Source organism: Panthera leo, chromosome A3 (assembly GCF_018350215.1).
Source record: "Panthera leo isolate Ple1 chromosome A3, P.leo_Ple1_pat1.1, whole genome shotgun sequence".
Lineage (NCBI taxonomy): Eukaryota > Metazoa > Chordata > Mammalia > Carnivora > Felidae > Panthera > Panthera leo.
In genome coordinates this window covers 44683317-44703326 of record NC_056681.1, presented here as the reverse complement: position 1 = coordinate 44703326, position 20010 = coordinate 44683317, and the positions used below count along the sequence as shown (strand labels likewise).

The window sequence follows — 20010 nt, the reverse complement described above, 5'->3', positions numbered from 1 at the left end:
TAGCTATGACAAGTGCTAGGGTTTTTTTTCTGACCTGAGAACGCAAAACGAGTCCATCCTCTTTAGGGCTCCCCTTTAAACCTTCTGGAGACTGACACCGGCTACACTGAATTCTATTTTGCACGCGGAGGATCCTGCTGCGTTATTGTTTCCATCACTGTGAGTAGGTGGATAGGGCAGCTAGAACTTTAGGTTTCCGGGTTCTGGTGCCAGCAGGCATTGAGAGGTTGTAAAGTTCAAGTGCCTTCGAAGTGATTAAAATAAACACACAAGTGGTTCCTAGGCCACTCCCACCTCCTACAGAGAGCTTCATCTGGAGAGGCCACCACACTCCCAGTTCCCAAACTTCTGACGAGCCGAGATGGCAGTCCTCCTAGCCGCTAGGGTTCGCTTAGCCCCCATCTGATGCCCGGCACCTGATCGTCTTGGTCACCTGTGGGCTTCGCTGGGTTCCAGGCCATTTTCCAGGCTGACATCTGTCTGCACCATCTCCTGTTTCAGTTCTCCGATCTCCGAGGCGATTGTGTCAATGAGCTATTCAAAGACAAAAATAGTGTGACGTCAACAGTGGAAGAGGCGTGCCCAGAGCCAGAGGAGCCTCTGCCACTTCAATAGCACAGAGACCACCTTTTTTTTTTTTTTTTTTTTTTTTTTTTTTAAATCCTGGCTGTGTGAATTTCCTCTAGCCAGAGGAAAAAAATAAAGAGGGTGGGAGCAGATTTTTCTAAAATAAAAAAAAAGAGGAAGAACTTAGGTTTCGGTACAGCCTTAAGAAAAAGGATATGACACCCAGTTTGGTTTCTCAACATGAATACAAAAAGGAATAAACAAATCCTGTAAAACCAGGCTTCCACATTCATTTTGTCAAAGTCAAAACTCAAGAGGAATTCCCTGCATTAAAATTTATAGAATCATGGTTCTGATTACAGAAATAAGCATATTTAAAGGACCTGTATAGTTTGTAATCAATTTCCAGACCTTAAGTTTACTACTCATCCTATTCTTTGCTTTTTATTTATTCTTTTTAATACAGTAGACTGGGAAAAAGGAAGAGAGAGAGCTGCATGGAATGTGCAGCGGGGGACTGGAGAGGGAAAAGTATCTTCTTGCAGAAGGCTTATGCGGGCTTAGATCCTCTACCCATACACCTGGGAAGAGGCTCCAGCTGAACCTGAAGGCTGGTCTAAACTCTTGAGGCCACCTAATCAGTTATCTAACAGAATCCTTCCTGGTGCTATCTAGGCATTATATGTGTAGAGCAGCTGTTCTCACTTATTTTTAAAAATATATAGTTGTTTTTTATATAAACATTATTTATGTCATAATATAATAGATTTATCCTTGTTTTGAAATAAGTATTTTAAAAATTTCTCCATTTTAACTCCTAATACAGCAAGTATCTGTACATATAATCCACATGAATACTAGTTCTTTGGGGTTCTCCATAATTTTTAATAGTATAAAGGGATCTAAGGACTAAAAAGTTTGACAATTGCTGTTATAGCCAAAGACAGGTATTGTCTTGCCTCAAGCAGTTTTTATCCCACCCAGACTCTGGGAGAAACTTCTTTTGAGTTTATAGGCTGTTCTAAAATGTTGACCTCATCTGTTCATTCATTAATTCAACAAACTTTTATGGGCACCCACTTCATGCCAGGTTATACAAGCACAGAATAAGGTTGACAGTTCTGATGGAGATGATACTCTGGTGGAGCACAGACCACAGCCCTGAGCACTGAGAAGTTCCAGGATGAAAATGGAACAGGGTGATGCCATAGGGGGCAGCTAAGTGGCCACTACTCTAGCTAGGTTGTGATGGTGAGGGTAGATCTTGAGGAAGTGATGGAGACCTGAATGAGATGGGAACCATGAAAAGATCATGGGAAGACCCCTCCATACAAAGAAAGTCCCAGAGTCTTGTGGCATGTGGCATGTGGGGAGGCATGTGGCAGAGAGGCAGGCAGGGACCAGGTCTACTGGCATTCTAGATCATGTATCCATAAATTTGAGATTTCTACACTAAGAACCATCAAAGGGCTTTAGGATGGAAAGACATTTTCTTTGTTTTATGTTCTAAAAAGATCACTTTGGCTGCTGGCTAAAGATGGTTTGTAAGGACAAGAGGAGAAGCAGCAAGACCAGTTTTGAGGCAACTACAGTGATCCAGGCAAGAGTGGTCCAGCTGGCTTACAGCAAGGTGCTAGCAGTGGACTTAGAAACAAGGTGGGTGGGGGGGAACAATTTAATACAGCAATTGATAGAAGTTGACGGACTCAATGTAGGAGGGGTAAGAAGAGAAGAATCAAGGACAACTCCTATGTTTTTGGCTTGAAAAATCAGACAGATGGCAGTGCCCTTGACTGACATGGGGAAGGGTTAGGTTTGAGGAAAAAATCGAGTTGGATATTGGGTAGGTTAAGCCTTATTTGATTTTCTTATTGGCCATCAACAAATTTGGTAAGTGGCTTTTGACAGTCAGTATGGAGAGATTTACACATTTGGAAGTCATTGGCATATGTGTTAGCATTCTAAAGCCCTGTGACAGGGAGAGATTACCTGAGGGGAAAGTGGAGATAGAGAAGGGCTCCCTGCAAATAGGGACACTCTGTACACTCCCAATATCTGGCGGTCAGAAGAAGGGAGCCAGCCAGGTCCTCCATGCTTGATCCATCCCTATTGTGTGTTCTGGGATGCAAGCGGTAGGCGAACATTCTAGAAGCACTGGGGACTTGGGAGAGAAAATGACTAGGAGATCCCTTTTACACATATCCCAGCGGCAAAAATTTAAAAGTCTGACAATCCCGGGGCACCTGGGTGGCTCAGTCAGTTAAGTGTCTGAATTCAGCTCAGGTCATGATCTCATGGTTCGTGGGTTCAAGCCCCACATTGGGCTCTGTGCTGACAGCTCAGAGCTTGAGGCCACTTCAGATTCTGCCTCTCTCTCTCTCTCTCTCTCTGCCCTTCCCCTGCTCACACTCTTTCTCTCAAAAATAAGTAAACATTAAAATAAATAAATAAATACAAGTCTGACAATCCCAAATATTTGAGAATGTGGGAAAACAGTAATTCCCCAAATGCTGCTAGAGGAGTAGGATTTGTAGAGCCACTTTGAAGAGCAATTTGGGAATGCCTGGTAGAGTCAAAGACACCCAGATTCTGGGGCGCCTGGGTGGCGCAGTCGGTTAAGCGTCCGACTTCAGCCAGGTCACGATCTCGCGGTCCGTGAGTTCGAGCCCCGCGTCAGGCTCTGGGCTGATGGCTCGGAGCCTGGAGCCTGTTTCCGATTCTGTGTCTCCCTCTCTCTCTGCCCCTCCCCCGTTCATGCTCTGTCTCTCTCTGTCCCAAAAATAAATAAAAAACGTTGAAAAAAAAAAAATTTAAAAAAAAAAAAAAAAAAAAAAAAAAAAAAAAAAAAGACACCCAGATTCCTAGGTATGTGCTCTAGAGAAATTCATGCCCATGGGTGCAAGGAGACCTTTATAAAAATATTTGCTGCATCATTATTTGTAAGAATACCAAATTACAAGGACTTAAATGTCCATTAATAAGAGAATGGGTAGAATGAGGTATAGAATACTACATAGCAGTTAACGTTAATGAACCAGAGTTATCAGTATTAACACATATACAAACACAAATGCTCAAAATTTTTTCATAAAAGCAAGAAAAAAAGTTGAAAAGGGTTATATCCAGTATAAAAAGTTTAAAACCATTCAAAACTGTACTATACTATAGTGTTTATAAATACACACATAGATAGACTACTCCAATGTGTAATATGGGGGTTATAATCTTAATCCAGGATAGTGGTCACCTCTGGAAGAGAAATGGATGGAGATGTTCACAGGTCAGTGTTTCAACCATCTGTGAGATTTTCTTTCTTTCCTTCCCCCCCACCCCCCACCCAGAGAGAGTAAGCAGGGGAAGGGGGCAGAGGGAGAGAGGGAATCTTAATCAGGCTCCATGCTCAGCTTGGAACCGGATGCAGGGCTGGATCCCACAACCCTGGGATCATGACCTGAGCCAAAATCAAGAGGCAGATGCTCAACCCATGAGCCACCCAGGTGCTCCGAGATTTTATTTCTTAAAATGAAATGGCAAAATGGTAAGATTGACAGAGCTGAATGATATGTGTTTAGCAGGATGTGTGATTTTCAGTATGTTTATTCATAATCAAAATTATTAGGAAAATAAAAAGTGTATGAAAATGGAGGGAGATGGAAGGTCAGAGAAGGTGGGAGTGAGTGGGGTGATGAAGGCAATCTGAGTGTCTGTCCTGAAGCTCCTCAATCTGGGCTGGGTCAGTGTCCCATTCTGGGCCATGGCTATGGTCCTGGACAAGAGAGTCACACACAGGAGGGTCACCCACAGTCTCAGGCAAACCTAGGAGACAGAATTCCCATCCCTAGCAAAGAGGCAGGTCACTAGGCACAACCACTGTCTCCACCCTCAGTCACCTTCACAGCCACCATATTAATTTGAACGTAAAAATAGCCTTCCCCAGGAGAAGCCCTTGATCTTCTCCTACCAGATTGTTCCTCCTGATACTGGTCTTGCTGACACCTTTGGTAGCATCTCCAGATCTCCACATGCCACACTTGTTTCCTTCTCTGTCCCTGACCAAACACAAAGAACCTAGAATTTGTGGTTCTCACTTAGTAGCACTCGGATTTATCTGTAATGCAGAAGTGCAGTGACCCTAAGACACAAAGGTGGACAAGGACATAGGGTGCACTTGGCTGGGTGGCTATGGTACCCTTCCCAGCTGCATGAGGGTTTTCTCAGCCTCCACCTCTCCCCTCACCCTCCTTTCTGCCCTAGCTCATGCATCTGATGTCGCAGGGGGTTGTACCTGACAAAGAAAGGGACCAGAGTTTAGCATTCCAGAGTCAAGCCTGACTCATTGAATGATCTATTTTTACACCCACCACACCCCTCCCCCAGCCAAAGTCATCCCCATTCATCTCCTCCTCCCTGAGGTCTGTCCTGGTGTCAACGATTGGATTTGTGAGCTTCCCCACATTGTTCCCAGGTACGTGTGTGTGTGTGTGTGTGTTTAATTCCTGTAGGTGTTTGATCTTATCTCATCTCTTCCCAATTTAATTCTTTGAGGACAAACACAGATAACCTGCCACCCACTAAAGGGGGGCAGTTCTCAGCTAACCTTTCCCAGGTTACAGACAATAGCAGTTTCAGCTTAAGTGCTTTATCAAAGTTGGTGTTGCTAATCAAAATTTCTGCATATCCACTTATGCAACCCAAGACCCCACCACATCTCTGTAACTGTCCAGAATTCCTACAAGACGGGGAAGGGGCTGCTTAAGCATCTGCCAAGCAAGCACTGCTCTTCACAACCCTATTTGTCTGCCCAGGATGTGTGTGGATACCCGGGAAGGTGGCCACAGAGCCAAGTGGCTACTATTCAGTGCAGTCAGAGAGGAAGACAGGACACTAGGTTCCAGGGCACGAAGCTAGGGAGACAGTGGTTCTACCAAAAATACAGCATCTGTCTCATTTCTAGAAAGCTTCAAGTTGTGAGGAAGGACCCAAACCCAAGAGACAGACACCAAAAAGCACTGGGCATCACAGAGTCTAACCTGATAAAGCCAGGGCATTGCCTGTGTTTGTTATCTACCACAGGGAAAAAGAAAGGGTGGCGTGCCTACCTTCCCATACAGGGAGAGAGGGGGCTGCTGTAAAAGACAGAAGAGAGGAAGTCAAGCCAGGGCTTCTGTCTCTGGGTTCCTCCCTCATTCTACTCAGAACCCAAGGTACTCATATCTTCACACATGAGCATTCATGCATAACAAAGCACGGAAAGCCTGAACTGTTCACCTGGGTGATTTTCATGCTAACTGGCATTCAGGCCAAGGAGAAGAATTCAGGAAGGTCCAAGTTCTTTCCCTATGAGATCATACCCAGGGCTCTGCCGGGACTAAGCTGGGCCTGTAGCACCCCAGTTTAGAGCAGGAGCCTACACTAATTTGTACCATTCTGTAATCACTCTGGTAATCTCTCCGCAGGCGGGGACCTCATTTGAGAAGGCACACTTCAAGCAGCTCTGTCCAGTTTCAAGGATGTCTAGTTGTGACAACTACCTGGTAATCTGGCAGCATGGACCAGTGGTAAGTGCACCAGCTTTGGGCTCAGAAAGACCTGCCTTCAAATCCCATACTGCCCCCCTGTTGGCTATGTCCTGAACCTGTCTGGGCACACAGTTGGATCCCTGATGCTAAAGGCTTGTGCTACTGAGGGGAAGCTCTCTTGGAGGGTTAAAAACAGACAATGAGATTAAAACACTGCAACAAGCATCTAAATGCTTCCCATTTCTCGTCCTATTTAAATTCTCTCTTTTTATTAATTGTGAGCATTACCATGAAGCAGAGTGATACTAAAAAACACTTCAAATAGGCATATACACCTCCTGGCCTGGAAAGAGGCCATTTCATTACCAGAGGCAGACCTGGATCTACAAAAGAACAGTGTTTGTGGAGTCCAATCTTCCTTTGACGGCTGCGCAGAAGTCTCTAATCTCAAGATCTGCCCACTAGACGCCTATTTTCCCCGACTGGGGACAGAAGTCTTGATGCCATCCGTGCTCACACATGGGAGGCTGGGGGCGGGGGGAGGGAAAAGGGAGGGACTCCAAATCTTGTGTTCTTTCTTTTAGGGTTAGATAAAAGGAGAAAAAAAGTCTGTTGAAGGCCAAACGGAATTAAAAGGAGAAAGTGTTTATAAAGCAAGTTCTGATACAGTGCTCTTCAAATGGCAAGTAGAACTCAGGAATGTTATCGTGGTTTGAAAAGGGATGTGTTACTGATATGGTGAAGACTTGAAACCTAGGGTGTGGGAAAAGTCAAGTGTTTAGCTCTCAGCTATGGAATTTCTATTCGCCCAGTGCATCAACTTGGCCTTGGGGTGTGATGGGCCTTTATAGTCCCATCAGCCCTGTGGGATGAGACCTACCTCCAGGTCATGAAAAACCACATGACCCAAATAATCTTTCTCCTGTCTGTTTCTGCCAAGCTGGGGGAGCCTCATGGTCTGGTGGGTACATCCCATGTTGGGGCTCTTTTAGAGTAGTCTGGGGGTACCTGAGTGGCTCAGCTGGTTGAGCGTCAGACTTCGGCTCAGGTCATGATCTCACAGTTCACGAGTTCAAGCCCTGCATCGGGCTCTGTGTTGACAGCTCAGAGCCTGAAGCCTGCTTTGGATTCTGTGTCTCCATCTCTCTCTGCCCCGTCCCTGCTCATGCTCTCTTTCTCTCAAAAGTAAATAAACATTAAAGAAAAAATTAAAAAATAAAAAATAAATAAAGTAGTCTGGAAATGGGTTCCTTATCAGCTTTCAGATGATCTTTGCCCCCAGGATCTATCACTGTGGAAACAAACAAAATAATGAAGGGTTCTTCCTTTCATTTGCAGAGGAGTATCTAGAAAATGATGATGGAGCATCTCAAAACCTTGTCCGTTGTTTGTTTGTTTGTTTTTGTTTTCTAAACTTTATGTGTTACATCTCTCAAGGGTGTTTGCATTTATATTTTTGAAATTTAATTATAATTGCAGACATCATACATGAATAGATTCTCATTGAACAAATTATTGTAGTTAAATCTAATCTTCCCTGACCTTTAATCCTTCATCCATAATCCTTTTCACCTACCCAAAGGTAACCACTTTTATCAGTTTCCTGTGTACCATTCTTGAATGGTGTCATTCTGTGCTTTTTCTATCAAATGGAATTATACCGATGTATTGTCCTATAATTCCCTTATTTCCCACAATGAAATGTAAGATTTATCCACATTGATACATGAAGCCCTAGTTCATTCGTTTTAAGTGGAAATGGTTTTCCACCCTAGGGATATACCACATGGAGATAATACATAGGATACACCCTGTAGCCATTCTATTTTGACAGACACTTGGGTCATTTCCAGTGTTTTGTGGCATAAACAGTACTCTGTTAAACATCCTTGTGTACTGTGTGAAACTGCACAGAAAATGCTGGGCTCCATTCACATACAAAGTTCTGAGATGGTGCTACATTGCTCTTCAGGTGGCTGTGCCCAGCTGTACTCCCTCTGCCATCTTTGAAAGTCTCCCCCTCACTTGTCATTGTGTCATTTTATCAAACTTTTAAACTTTGGCCAATCTGATGAATAGAAGTGACTTTTAATTGTCTCAATGTGCTTTGCTCGGGTTATATGTTTGTTGTCCATTTGTATTTCTTCCTTTGAGGAATTGCCTGTTCATTTATCTGTTGCCTATCTTGGGATTTCTTGGTTTTTCTTATTAAATTGTATGAGTTGTGAATATGCATCTCTTGTCTCAAATATTTAAAAGATTTTCTCTCATGCTTTTTTTTGTCTTTTAATTTCCCTAAGCTTTTAATGTTGATAGAATCAAAACGTTTTCATTATAGCTCTTGTTTATTGACCCTTGTCTAGGAAGACATTCTTTATCTTGAGGTTAGTAAACAGTTTCCTCTATTTTCTGCTGAGACTTACACATAGTGTTGCCAATTTCCATATAATGTACTTTTTTATTAGTAGTCCTTTCATTCATTCACACAAAATTTTATGTGTGGTATGAAATCAGGACAAGGAGGGGAGGGATAACTCTAATATGGCCGAAGCTAGGTTCCCCAAACCCCTATACCCTACACTCTGGGATGGCTATATCTGCCCCAAGGCTATATCTGCCTGCCTTCTGCAGGCCAAGGAATGTACCAGAGGGCTGCCATTTAAAAATATGCCCAAAGGCTGGGGGTGGCCTATGAGGCAGGAGGTAGAACTCTGCCCTTGATTTTTTTTTATTCCAAATGGGGAGCAAATGAACTCAACAGCATTTTTGCAATGGCCCATCTTAGCCCTGCTGATTCAAAACATCCTCTAGTAATAGCCAGAACCTTACTGTTTACTAAAATACAACATTTACTGTATTTTTATTCCATTTTCTATTTTGGAGTGGAAAGAAAAAAAAATCTCCACACCACACACATACATAGAGAAAAAGGTAATAAGCAACCTGCCCCTGTACCCTCTTCTGAGTAAAGTGAAATGAATGGTTTGATGTGTGAATAACTTTCTGTCTTTACCTCAAAGTGGAAAAGAATGGTGTCAAAAATAGAAATAATATGTCCCAAAAAGAATCACTTGTGCAAACCCCCGTGTCGGCAAACTAGGACTTAATGCCTAACCTAATTGCAGTTCCAGCCTCTCCCAGAAGTGGCATTTTCAACCAGTCTGCAATTTCCTAATCAACACTAGTAATATAAACTGCAGGACAGACCTGGGCCCTTCCCCCAGAGGAAGGTGACCCAGCCTAACACAAACCTTTCTTTCATTTATGACTTCTTGTCCTCACTCCCTTCTGCCTATGCAGGTCTTCCATTTTGTAACTGCTCCTTGGAGCTCCGTTTTACTTGCTGGACAAGACACTGCCCCATTCATGAATCGATGGCCAAGTAGACCTTCAAGTTTACTGAGCTGAATTGTGCTTCCTAAATAGCCGTATTTAGAGGAAACCAACACAAGTGAACAGATCTAATATTTAAGAGCAGAATTTGGCTAAATGACCAACTTGGAATTCCTTTGGCTATGCAGCTTCAACAGTGCGTCCTTGAGTAAATGATGTGATTCCTTAAATCTCCTCATCTGTGGACTGAAGATACGCTAAGGCCTGCTTCTTGGAGCTGCATAAGGTTCCACTTTAAGTGAAAGCAGGCAAAGCCTACAGCAGATGTACACTTTTAGTATTTGCTGGTGGGGAGCGTGCCCACCAATTTACATCACCTATCCATAACAAAAAAGTCAGAGGTCTGGTTCAGAGGGTGCTAGAAGTGTGGGGTGGGATTAAGATAGCAGGATACGTTGGCTAATTATATCTGTTGAGGGACATGGGTCTTTGTAACAATGCACCTGAGAGAGACTTCCACATGCTATGTCCCTATAGGGACTTGAATTCCATGGGGCTTCTTGGCCCCCTTGGGCACCCCTTGGGTACACCTCAAGATGCTGATGGACCAGGATTTCATACCTCTTAGCCTCTTGGACCTTCCTCAGATCTGAAAACCCCTGCAAACATCAGGCAGCACAGTGGCCTCCCCTGAGACCAGTCTTTCCACCAGACAGGGCCTCTAATGCTTCCCAAAGTGGCCAGGAGAAGAGAACCTGGCCATACACAGCCATCCCCAATGTCCTTGTCAAAGCACAGCTTTCAAGTAGCTAGAACGAGCTTTGTCTGGTGCACCAAGACCCAGAAGCGCTCTCAGGGTCTATTCCTGGCCAATGCCAGATGGGTACTGAGGTATAAATGCCCCAGCTCCCTTTTCTCTGGTAAAGACAACTCAGAAGCAAGATCTACACTGTCCCTGAGTTCCCTTTGAGATGGAGCCAAAGTTTCTTCAAGGGACTTTGCTTGAAACTGGACTCTTGTCTGACCTCCTTCCCTGTCCCACTATGAGTTTCTCTTGAGAGCACTTCCTGAAAAGCCACTTCCATAAAAGTCTTTAGCTCTGGACCTGTTTCTGGAGAACATAAGACAGCCCCCAACCTTCACTCTTGGCTCCCCTCTTTCACCATTTGAGGTTGATGGTCCTGCCTGTGGGTTATTCCTGGAGCCAGAGGCTCTCTCAAATGCCCAGACCTGGGTATAGATTCCACAGGGTAGGAACTATGTTTTTTTACTCACTACCATATCTTCAGAGCTCAGGCTGTCCCTGGCACACATGAATTGTTGAATGAACAAGTGCTCTTCCTCCTCTGCCTTCCTCTTGGTAACTTCCCTGTTCATTTTCCTCCTAGATCAGGGCTAAATCAGGACATGGAGGAGGTGGAGCTCCAACCAGTCCATGCTCAGCTGGACATGGTGGGGAAGTGACTGACACAGTGGTAGCCACTAAAAGACACTGCTCGAGATTTGTCAACTATTTACCACCAACAACCATTCATGTGGTTGCACATCCAGAACGCATGGTTAGGTTGTCATGGAGCAGAAGCCATTGGCTTTAAGACATGATCCCTTCAATGACTAAGTTGTAAACTACTTCTACTAAAAAGTAACAGAGGTCCAAGTAGGCTCTACCTTGCCAGAAAATCAACAGCAAGTATGTGCAGGCTGTGAGGGCCTGGGGGGACCAGGATGGCTAGGGGCTGCCAGTTCTGTGCAACTTCTAGAAAACAAGCCCAGAGTTTTTTGGGTTTTGTTTTTCACTATATTTGAAATGATTCTACAAACACTGATATAACTTCAAATTTAGTGTATCCTTGGGGTACAGAAAGTTTTTCAGATATACACAGTGTCTGTAGTTCAATATGTGAAATGTGGAAACAACTTGTGGGGCTGCATCTTAAAACAGTCATTCTGCTGAGGTCCCAATTTACTTGGTCAGTTGTCTGAGGCCAGTATTGTGCTCAATTCTTCAATGACCTCAGAAGTCACACATTATCACCACATTACTACTTGTGGCTTTGAGTTTTAAGGTTAAGTAACAAGATAAATGGTAGAAGGGCCACAAAGAACAGAGTTTCTCTTTCCAAGAGTTGGCACTGATATCTTCTGCAGCCCTGGTTAGTTTCAGCATTTTTGCTTTAAATCTGATATTACATTTGTTTCTTTATATTTTTAAGAAATGTTTATAAAGTATGTATTAAGCACCAGGCTCTGGGTCTGTAATAGGGAAGAAAAACACAAACACAGTGAGCTCCATCAAATTTTTGATACTATAATTATAAGGCACACTCTTACTTTATATGCCACCAAAAAAAAGAGCTACCAATTAAAATTATAACACACCACTGACTATAGGATACAAATGATTTCAGACATGATAAATATTTGAAATCAGTAAATCTTGGAATTGAAATGCACTGATCTACGTCTTCATGGAGCTCAAGTTGGAGAGGCCAAAGGTTGCATGGACCAAGAAACCTGAGGTTGTTGGTGGCTTGTTTTGCTGTCTGGTCAGTGGCAAATCTGCTGCGTGAGGACTAGCATCCTGGAGTTTGTAAAACAGGGAGTGGCAAGATGACCAGCAGGCTTGGTGTTGGGCTTCACCTGGCACCCTCACTAGGTGTGATGGCTCTCATGGAAAGCATTCTACCTTGACCATGACTGGAAGCCTGGCAAGAACAGATTCCTGCACCCTGAGCAGGTACTTTGGCCCCAGGTCCCTGGGAAACATGAAACCTGAAGCCCACTGCCATAGGAAATATGCACTAAGACCTGAGTATGGTGCCCTTCTGGCCTTCGAGCATTCAGAGGAATGCTAAGGCCAATGGAGCTTTGGTAGATTCACCACTGAGATCAACCTTATCCATCCATCGATCAGTTCAACCACAAGTGGTTTATTCCTACAGTTAACAAAACTATGCAAAGCTTGATGCAAAAAAAAGTTGCCTTTCAAATCATAGTTGAACACTGTATACCAAGCCTACCTAAGGGTCGTCTGGAATGTCATTTTGTTTGACTCTTGTCCTTTGATTAAAGCCCAGAGTGTATAAAGTCAGATGCAGAACATGTAGAAAACTGGTAAATGGCAAATGATACTTGTTTGGCAGAAAAGATTAGAAAAAAAAAAAGGTTTTAATTTTTTTGCCCTGGACATCTTCATCCACTTTTGTATTAGGTTTAACCATATGAAATTGCAATTGTTTGAAGGTCAAAACATTATTGAATATTAGCAGTATCAAGCTTATATCTAACCTTTCAAAGTTAGACACACAAAGCTGGCTAACAGTGGGTGTTACCGCTGGTTCAACATGGGATTCTTTTGTCCAGTGACTATTAGCCAGTCTCTGACATCCAGAGTTGGTTTTAACATCCTGTTGCTTTTCTCTTTAATGAGTGAAATCAATCTTTGACACACACTCACTAAGTACTTATATGAGAACTGTACAGTGGTTTTCATTTTTGAAAATTATCTCTGAGGTTTAGGGCCATCCATCCTAAGACACTTGCCGACTGTGGGCCCCAGGACTCGTGCATGTATATGTATGTGGGTATGCTGGGCAGGGGGTCCGTAACCTCTTTGGACTTCAGTTTTCTCAAGCATTAAATAGATCAATGGATTTCTAATGCCTCTTCTGGCTCCAACTCTTGTTGATCCCTAGCTGTCCTTCTGTGCCTTTCAGAATGCAGTGGCATGAATGTTGTTGTCACATTCACTTCCCTTTTACCACTTCCAGCTTCCTACTTAGCTTTACTGGGCTTTCTACAAGCACTGGAGGAGAAAGAATGACTCACCCTTTCTGGAAGCCAAGCTGAATGTATACCATCAATTTATATATGAAAACTATTGAATTCAGCACTTTTAATTCTAGGAACTGCCCCAAAGAAATAATTAGATATATATCAAAGAATGTTCTTGGCTGCATCGTTTATGATAGTGAACAAGAACTAAATGTCTAACAACAGTGGACTGGTTAAAATATGGTACAGCAATATACTGGACTACTACACGGCCACGGAAATAGTGATTCTGTTACTCTTAAAACACAGAAAACAAACTGATGGTTGTCAGAGGGGAGGTGGGCGGGGAGATGGGTGGCACAGGGGAAGAGGGTTAAGAGGTACAAACTTCCAGTTGTAAAATAAAGAGGTGCTGAAGATAAAAGCACAGCATAGGAAATACAGTCAATAATATTTAATAATGTGATATATGAAGAGATGGTAACTACACTTATTGTGGTAGGCATTGAGTACTGTATAGAATTGTCAAATCACTATGCTGTACACCTGAAATAACATAACATTGTATGTCAACTATATCTCAATAATAAATTTTAAAACGGTAATCCTGTTATACATCAATTGATATGTGCAACATACATCAATATATCAATATAGTGATAAATTAGTGAAAGAAAAGATGCAAAATGGCATGTATTCTCTGAGCCCATTTGTGCAATATATTTATCTGTGGATTTATGTACTATAAAGGAAAAACAGCAAAATTCTGGATGCCTTTGCATGTAGATACTCACAGGGCCCATTTCCAGATGGAGCATTTAGTGGTGGTAAAATATAGGTAATATTCTCTTCCTTCTTTGCATTTTGAAATTTTTCTGCAATAAGCATATTTTTTTCCATAGGAAATATAGCTATCTTAATTTTGGGAAAAACAGAAGGGAAAGAGTAATTTGAAGGGTGGAATTCACATAGAGCCTGGAGTTAACAGAACAGCAATTAGACAAGTCTTTTCTTTAACTGTTTTTAATGTTTATTGTTATTTTTTTTTGAGAGAGAGACAGAATGAGAGCAGGAAGAGGCAGAGAGAGGCAGATAAAGAATCTGAAGCAGGCTCCAGGCTCTGAGCTGTCAGCACAGAGCCTGATGTGGGGCTCGAATCCAAGAACCATGAGATCATGAACTGAGCCAAAGTGGGACACTTAACCAACTGAGCCACACAGGTGCCCCATGTTTTCTTGAGAGCACATGGACTCTGTGGTATACTACTCTGCCAATAGGTGCTGATATTTGCTAAACCTAAGTGCCCATGGTATATCACCTGGCTGGTGCAAGTCTTGATAAAACAAAGGAAATAAGATGGCCTGCCATTTGCCATGGTGGAGCTGTGGAATGAGGTTCCTCACTCCCTGAAGTCAGGACCTTGCCAAGTACAAGTGGCACCTCACCTATACAGTGCACCTTTTTTTTTTGACAGATCTACTCAGCTACAAGCCAGGCATTGACCTCAATATGGAACAGAAGGCATTCCTCATTCCAAACCATCAGTTATATATAGGGAAGTGTTCTCTCTTTTCTTCTAGTTATAAAAAATGAAGTAAGCTCTGAGCTGTAATTTTTCTATGCACCACTGCTTCTACTGAACCCACTCCAGGTGCCTACTGAGTTCAAATGCACAAGCTGGGAGATGTGTTCAAATTAGCATTTCCCCAAATGTTTTTTGCCCAACAATAGCAATGTAAGATGTGAGCAGGTGGGATTTCCAAACAGGGTTACTGTTCCAGTAACACTGGAAACAGTTGATGACACTGGAATAAACATTCAGTCAAACAAAGTCATTGTGTGCTCCTCAGAATCTTTAAGATGCTGGTGTGCGGGGTCGGTCCCCAGGATGATAACAGGGTGCACAGGATTCCACTACTGCCCTACAACTCTTCGCTGATGACCATTTCAGCCAAGCGGCATTCTGGAGAAACTCAAAGAAATGCTGACCTAAGGGGACACTGACATGGCCTCTGGGGACAACAACTGCTGCATGTAGAATCTCTGTCTTAATTAAAACAAAAACAAAACCAAGAAAAACCCACCAGATATGAACAGAGTATAGATTCAAAGGAAACAAACTGAAGAGGAAGCATGAATCTACAACTTGCAACATGAAAGCAAGAATTTTGAAACAGACCATTAAAATCTTATTTTCTGTAAGTTGAGTATGATAATGTCTTCTGAGCACATATATTTAGTTTAGGGAAGGAAGAAGGCAGAGGGATTATGAAAAGGGAATTTGGATTTTAAGAAAATGTGAACGTCGGTCATTTCAGTCTTGTGAAGACGATTAGTAACTCTGAGGGGATGAATCACTGAGGCTTTGAAACTTGTTAAAATGCAAAGGGTTTGCTCCTGATCAGGAACTGAATCTCTGATGCATGAGTCTTCAGAGGCACCCTGACCTCATGATTTCATATAGGATATGCGTAATATGTGTAGCAGGTGTCGGTAGTGCCTTGCCCCTAACCCATGGAGGCCACCGCCCCCGTAGGCTGTAATGGCTTTCTACTGCAAGCACCTAGAAGTCTCCCCCCAAGGTTTGTGGATGCTCAGAAGAGCTCAGAGTAGGATGAGATCTGGTGCATAAATACCCCAGCTTCCTCCCCATTGGAGGGACAACATGGACACTCACTACTCAGTCTCCCAGGACCAAGAGTCTGCCTTCCCTACTTTGTCTCACTCCCCTACTCTTGTACCTGAGCCCCCTGTGATCACCTATCAAACAGACTTCTGGCATTCACATCCTGTCTCTGAATCTGCTACTGGGGAACCGAACTAATGTTTTTCTTTTTTGCTATAAATTCAGAGCAAGACCTCACAGGCTATCTACTCCAGCTCAAGCATTTAGGTGCCTTCAATACCCCTTACAGCCTTTGCTCCTCCCTAGTGTTCCCAGGTAATGGGTATATGGGGGAATCTTAGAGTATTCTTGAAACTCTGCTTTGGTTTAGGTCATGTGACCAGAATTGGGCACAGTGTTCCAGTGCTAGCCTGGCCTCATTTCCTCCACACACACACACACACACACACACACACACACAACGCACACACACACACACACACACACACTGTGATAAAGACGCTTACAACTCTGGGGTGCCTGGGTGGCTCTGTCAGTTAAGTGTCTGACTTTGGCTCAGGTCACGATCTCTCCATCCCTGAGTTTAAGCCCCGCATCAGGCTCTGTGCTGACAGCTCAGAGAGCCTGGAGCCTGTTTCAGATTCTGTGTCTCCCTCTTGCTCTCTGCCCCTCCCCTGCTCATGCTCTGGCTCTCTCTCTCAAAAATAATAAACATTAAAAAAATATTTTTTTTAAAAAAAGATGCTTTCAACTCTTATTATCATTAAGAATAAAACTAACAGAATAATATCCACCAGACTAATGTTTCTCAAACTGGAATGTGCCCACGCACCACCTGGGGAGCTTGTTAAAACGCAGGTTCTGACTCCTAGGTCTGGGGTAGGGCCTGAGATTCTGCATTTCTAACAAATTCCTCAGCTGATTGACAGCCCACACGTGGAACAAGGTTCTAGTGGCCTGTAAGAGCCCAGAGGACAGGATCAATGCTTTTGATGTCAGTATATTCAGTATCTTACCCAACTGGCCACATAGTGGATGCCTAATATATATTGTTGAAGTAAACTCTTGCAATTGTTTTATTAATAATTCAGTTCACTAATTAAAAATTAAAAATTCAGCTGCCCAGCAGACAAGAAAACAACAACTGTTTAGTGCAAATTCGCAAAGAAAAATCTTTCTCGTGGTGGGAAATTACATGCTGGGACACCAGTGATGTCAATGCACAGTATGGGTAGGTAGGTAAGTAAACTTGGAATGAGAGTCACTGTCAACTCATTTATTGGAGACCTGTTCCTATTAGGGTGCTGAGCTAAATGGAAACCAAAAGAGGTATAGGACATTGTCCCTGGCCTATGTCCCTGAAGATTCAATGGGCTTACAATGTGATTGGAAAGGTAAGACAGGGATAAGTAACAAGGAACACATGTCTGGTGAGTGCTCACAGACAGAAGTAATACCGACAACTTGTATTTGCTCAACATAAATCACCTGACTCTCAGTAAAGCCATTCGGATCACTAAATAGGTAGCACTGTTGTCTATGGCTAGACTTCTGTTTGAGTCCAGTTAATGAGTGTGTGGGGAAGACTTCTGGAGTTGAGTCTGGAATTTCAGAATCTGCTTTTAATGTTCAGTTTAATTTAATCATCAAGACACAATGAGTGGATGCTCTGTAAAGAGTGCCGGGGGCCACAGGCATCCAAAGGGTAAGGAAGGAAGAGCCAAAGAGAGAGCCCTGTGGGTCCTTTGATCAATGCCACTGCCAGCCCACATCACCTGCCCCATGGCTGTGGCTGGCTGCACATCCATGCACTGGGTTCACATGCTGAGAATTATCTATTCTGATAACCAAGGGACTGATGTTTTTGACATCATAGATAAACCACCAATTAGAATGAGTATCAAGTAGGTTGACTTTGTGAGAATTCATCAAGCTGGATACTGATGAGAGCACCTTCTGTATGGATGTTACACTTCAATAAAAAGTTAAAAATATAATAAAATGAATAAAATGGTGCCATTTGAAGATTCAAAAATCATGACCTCTGAAATGCAGAAGTGAGCCTGGGTTGGATCTAGAATGAGGGGAGAAGAAATTACAAAAGGTCATAACTTGGGGTGATTACCAAACATTGAAGATGGACTGTGGGCTACAGCAGTGTCATAGCCATGTTCAATTTCTTGACTTTTGTGATTTACTGTGACTATGTAAGAGGATATCCTTGCTTCTAGGAAATACACACAGAAGGGTCTAAATGGGTGTGATTTCTCCACTGCATTCTCAAATATATAAGAAAATATATGTGATTGCATATAAAGAGGCAAAATTTATATATTTATGGAATAGTTACAGATTTATACAATTGCTTGTGTATGTGTGTGCGCAGAAAGAAAGAGAGCCATCAGGCAAATGGGGCAAAGCGTAAACAGCTAAGGAATCTGGAAACGGGGCAATGGGTATAGACAATTATTCTTGCAACTTCTATGGAAATTTAAAATTATATAGTACATATATATACATGAAAGCCTATTATACATACATACATGAGAGTATGTAATATGAAGAATCTCTCGTGCTACTATTCTTGCAACTCTTCTGTAAAGTATATCAATAACCTCCCTCCTCTACCCCCAGCCCCAAGGGGGAAAAAGTTAAAACGATGCACACAAGAATGAAAACCCAGCTGCCAGGAACCACTTCCCTAATTTCTGTCAGCACATCTCCAAAGCTCACTATCACATTTTTACTGTTGGGAAATCTCTTTGGAAAGCTCAGTAAGCGATGTTCCTTGTCCTCAAACTCTGTGTTGATGTGCCCTTGGAACACAAGCCAAAGGAAGCGCTGGCTGAGGCAGTTGGCACCTCTTCCCCCCAAAGGCTGCTGGGCTGTGACACCTGGCTGAGCCATGGCCACTGCACCTGCTGGCCGCACCCAGTAGAGCCCCCAGCACAGCCAGCACTCAGTGGCCCACCGTGGGCTGTAGTAGGCCTGCTGAGCTTACTGATGAGGCCTGGAACCACATAAGCCTGGTTGGAAGGCCAGCTTGGGATCCTCCCTCCTGCAAGGGGCCCAGACTGTATTTCCTCATTTGTAAAAGGGGTAGGGGTAACTTGGTGGGAGGATGGTGGGGAAATAGCATAAAGAAGGTGCCATGGGCATTAGAGCTCCAACCACAATCAGCCCACACCAGGAGTGCATGGGGCTGCCGCACATGTGCTTCGGTACCCACACCTGGCAGCACACACATACACAAAAATGCTCATCTTTGATGGGCCCACCCATCTTTCTGTTTCCAGAAAGAAAACAATCTATTTTTATTTATTTTTTTAAATATTTTCTTTATTTTTTGAGAAAGAGAGCATGAGCAGGGGAGGGGCAGAGAAAGAGGGGGAGACAGAGGATCCGAAGAGGGCTCTTTGCTGACAGGCTGACAGCGGCGAGCCCCATGTGGGGTTTGAACTCATGAACCGGGAGATCATGACCTGAGCCAAAGTCAGACGTTCAGCGAACTGAGCCACGCAGGTGCCCCGGAAAGGAAACAATTTAAATTTTGTCAGAGTTAACTTATGTGTCACTTGGGAAAAATAAAAAATTATTTTTAATTATGTATAAATGGTGGTGGATCAAAACTTTTCAGTATTTAGGAAACTCTAAGTGCATTTAATATGGTCTTGGGGGTCAGGCAGGAAAGGACTGTGGGGGTGAGTGGAAGGGTTAGAGGAGACAGTGAAGGGGGCCCAGAGGAGATTACTGAATGGGCTGCTCTGGTGACAGGTGTATTTGTTTTATGTCCTTTGGCAGATTCCTAGCAAAAACGTGACAGCAGGCATGATGTTCCCTGTGTGTATTTTTTTCTGTCTCCCAGGCCCTAAGTCCAGCTCCTTCAAATACACTTGACCCTTGAACAACACAAGGGTGGGTGCACTGACCCCCCTGAACAATTGAAAATCCAAGTATAACTTTGGACTCCCCCAAAACTTAAACTAATTGCCTATTGTTGATCAGAAGCCTTAACATAAACAGTCAATTAACACATATTTTGTATTATATACTATATTCTTACAATACAGTAAGCTAGAGAAAAGAAATGTTATTATGAAAATCATAAGGAAGAGCAAATACATTTACAGCACTATACTATATTTTTCGAAAAACATCCACATGTAAGTGGACCCATACAGTTCAAAACTG

General features: G+C 43.1%; 1 protein-coding gene across 7 annotated transcripts in view; it reads right to left on the bottom strand.

Moving 5' to 3' along the window:
- Positions 1–20010, bottom strand: part of RIN2 (Ras and Rab interactor 2) — a 223719-nt gene that overhangs the window by 65292 nt on the left and 138417 nt on the right. For 3 of the 7 annotated variants that reach the window (XM_042931729.1, XM_042931728.1, XM_042931730.1), the window contains one exon: positions 434–534. In XM_042931729.1, coding sequence (XP_042787663.1) covers positions 434–534 — 101 coding nt within the window. Of the gene's footprint in view, positions 1–34; positions 630–20010 lie in introns of those variants that run through there. The other 4 variants (XM_042931731.1, XM_042931734.1, XM_042931733.1 and 1 more) reach the window with 3 other exon arrangements.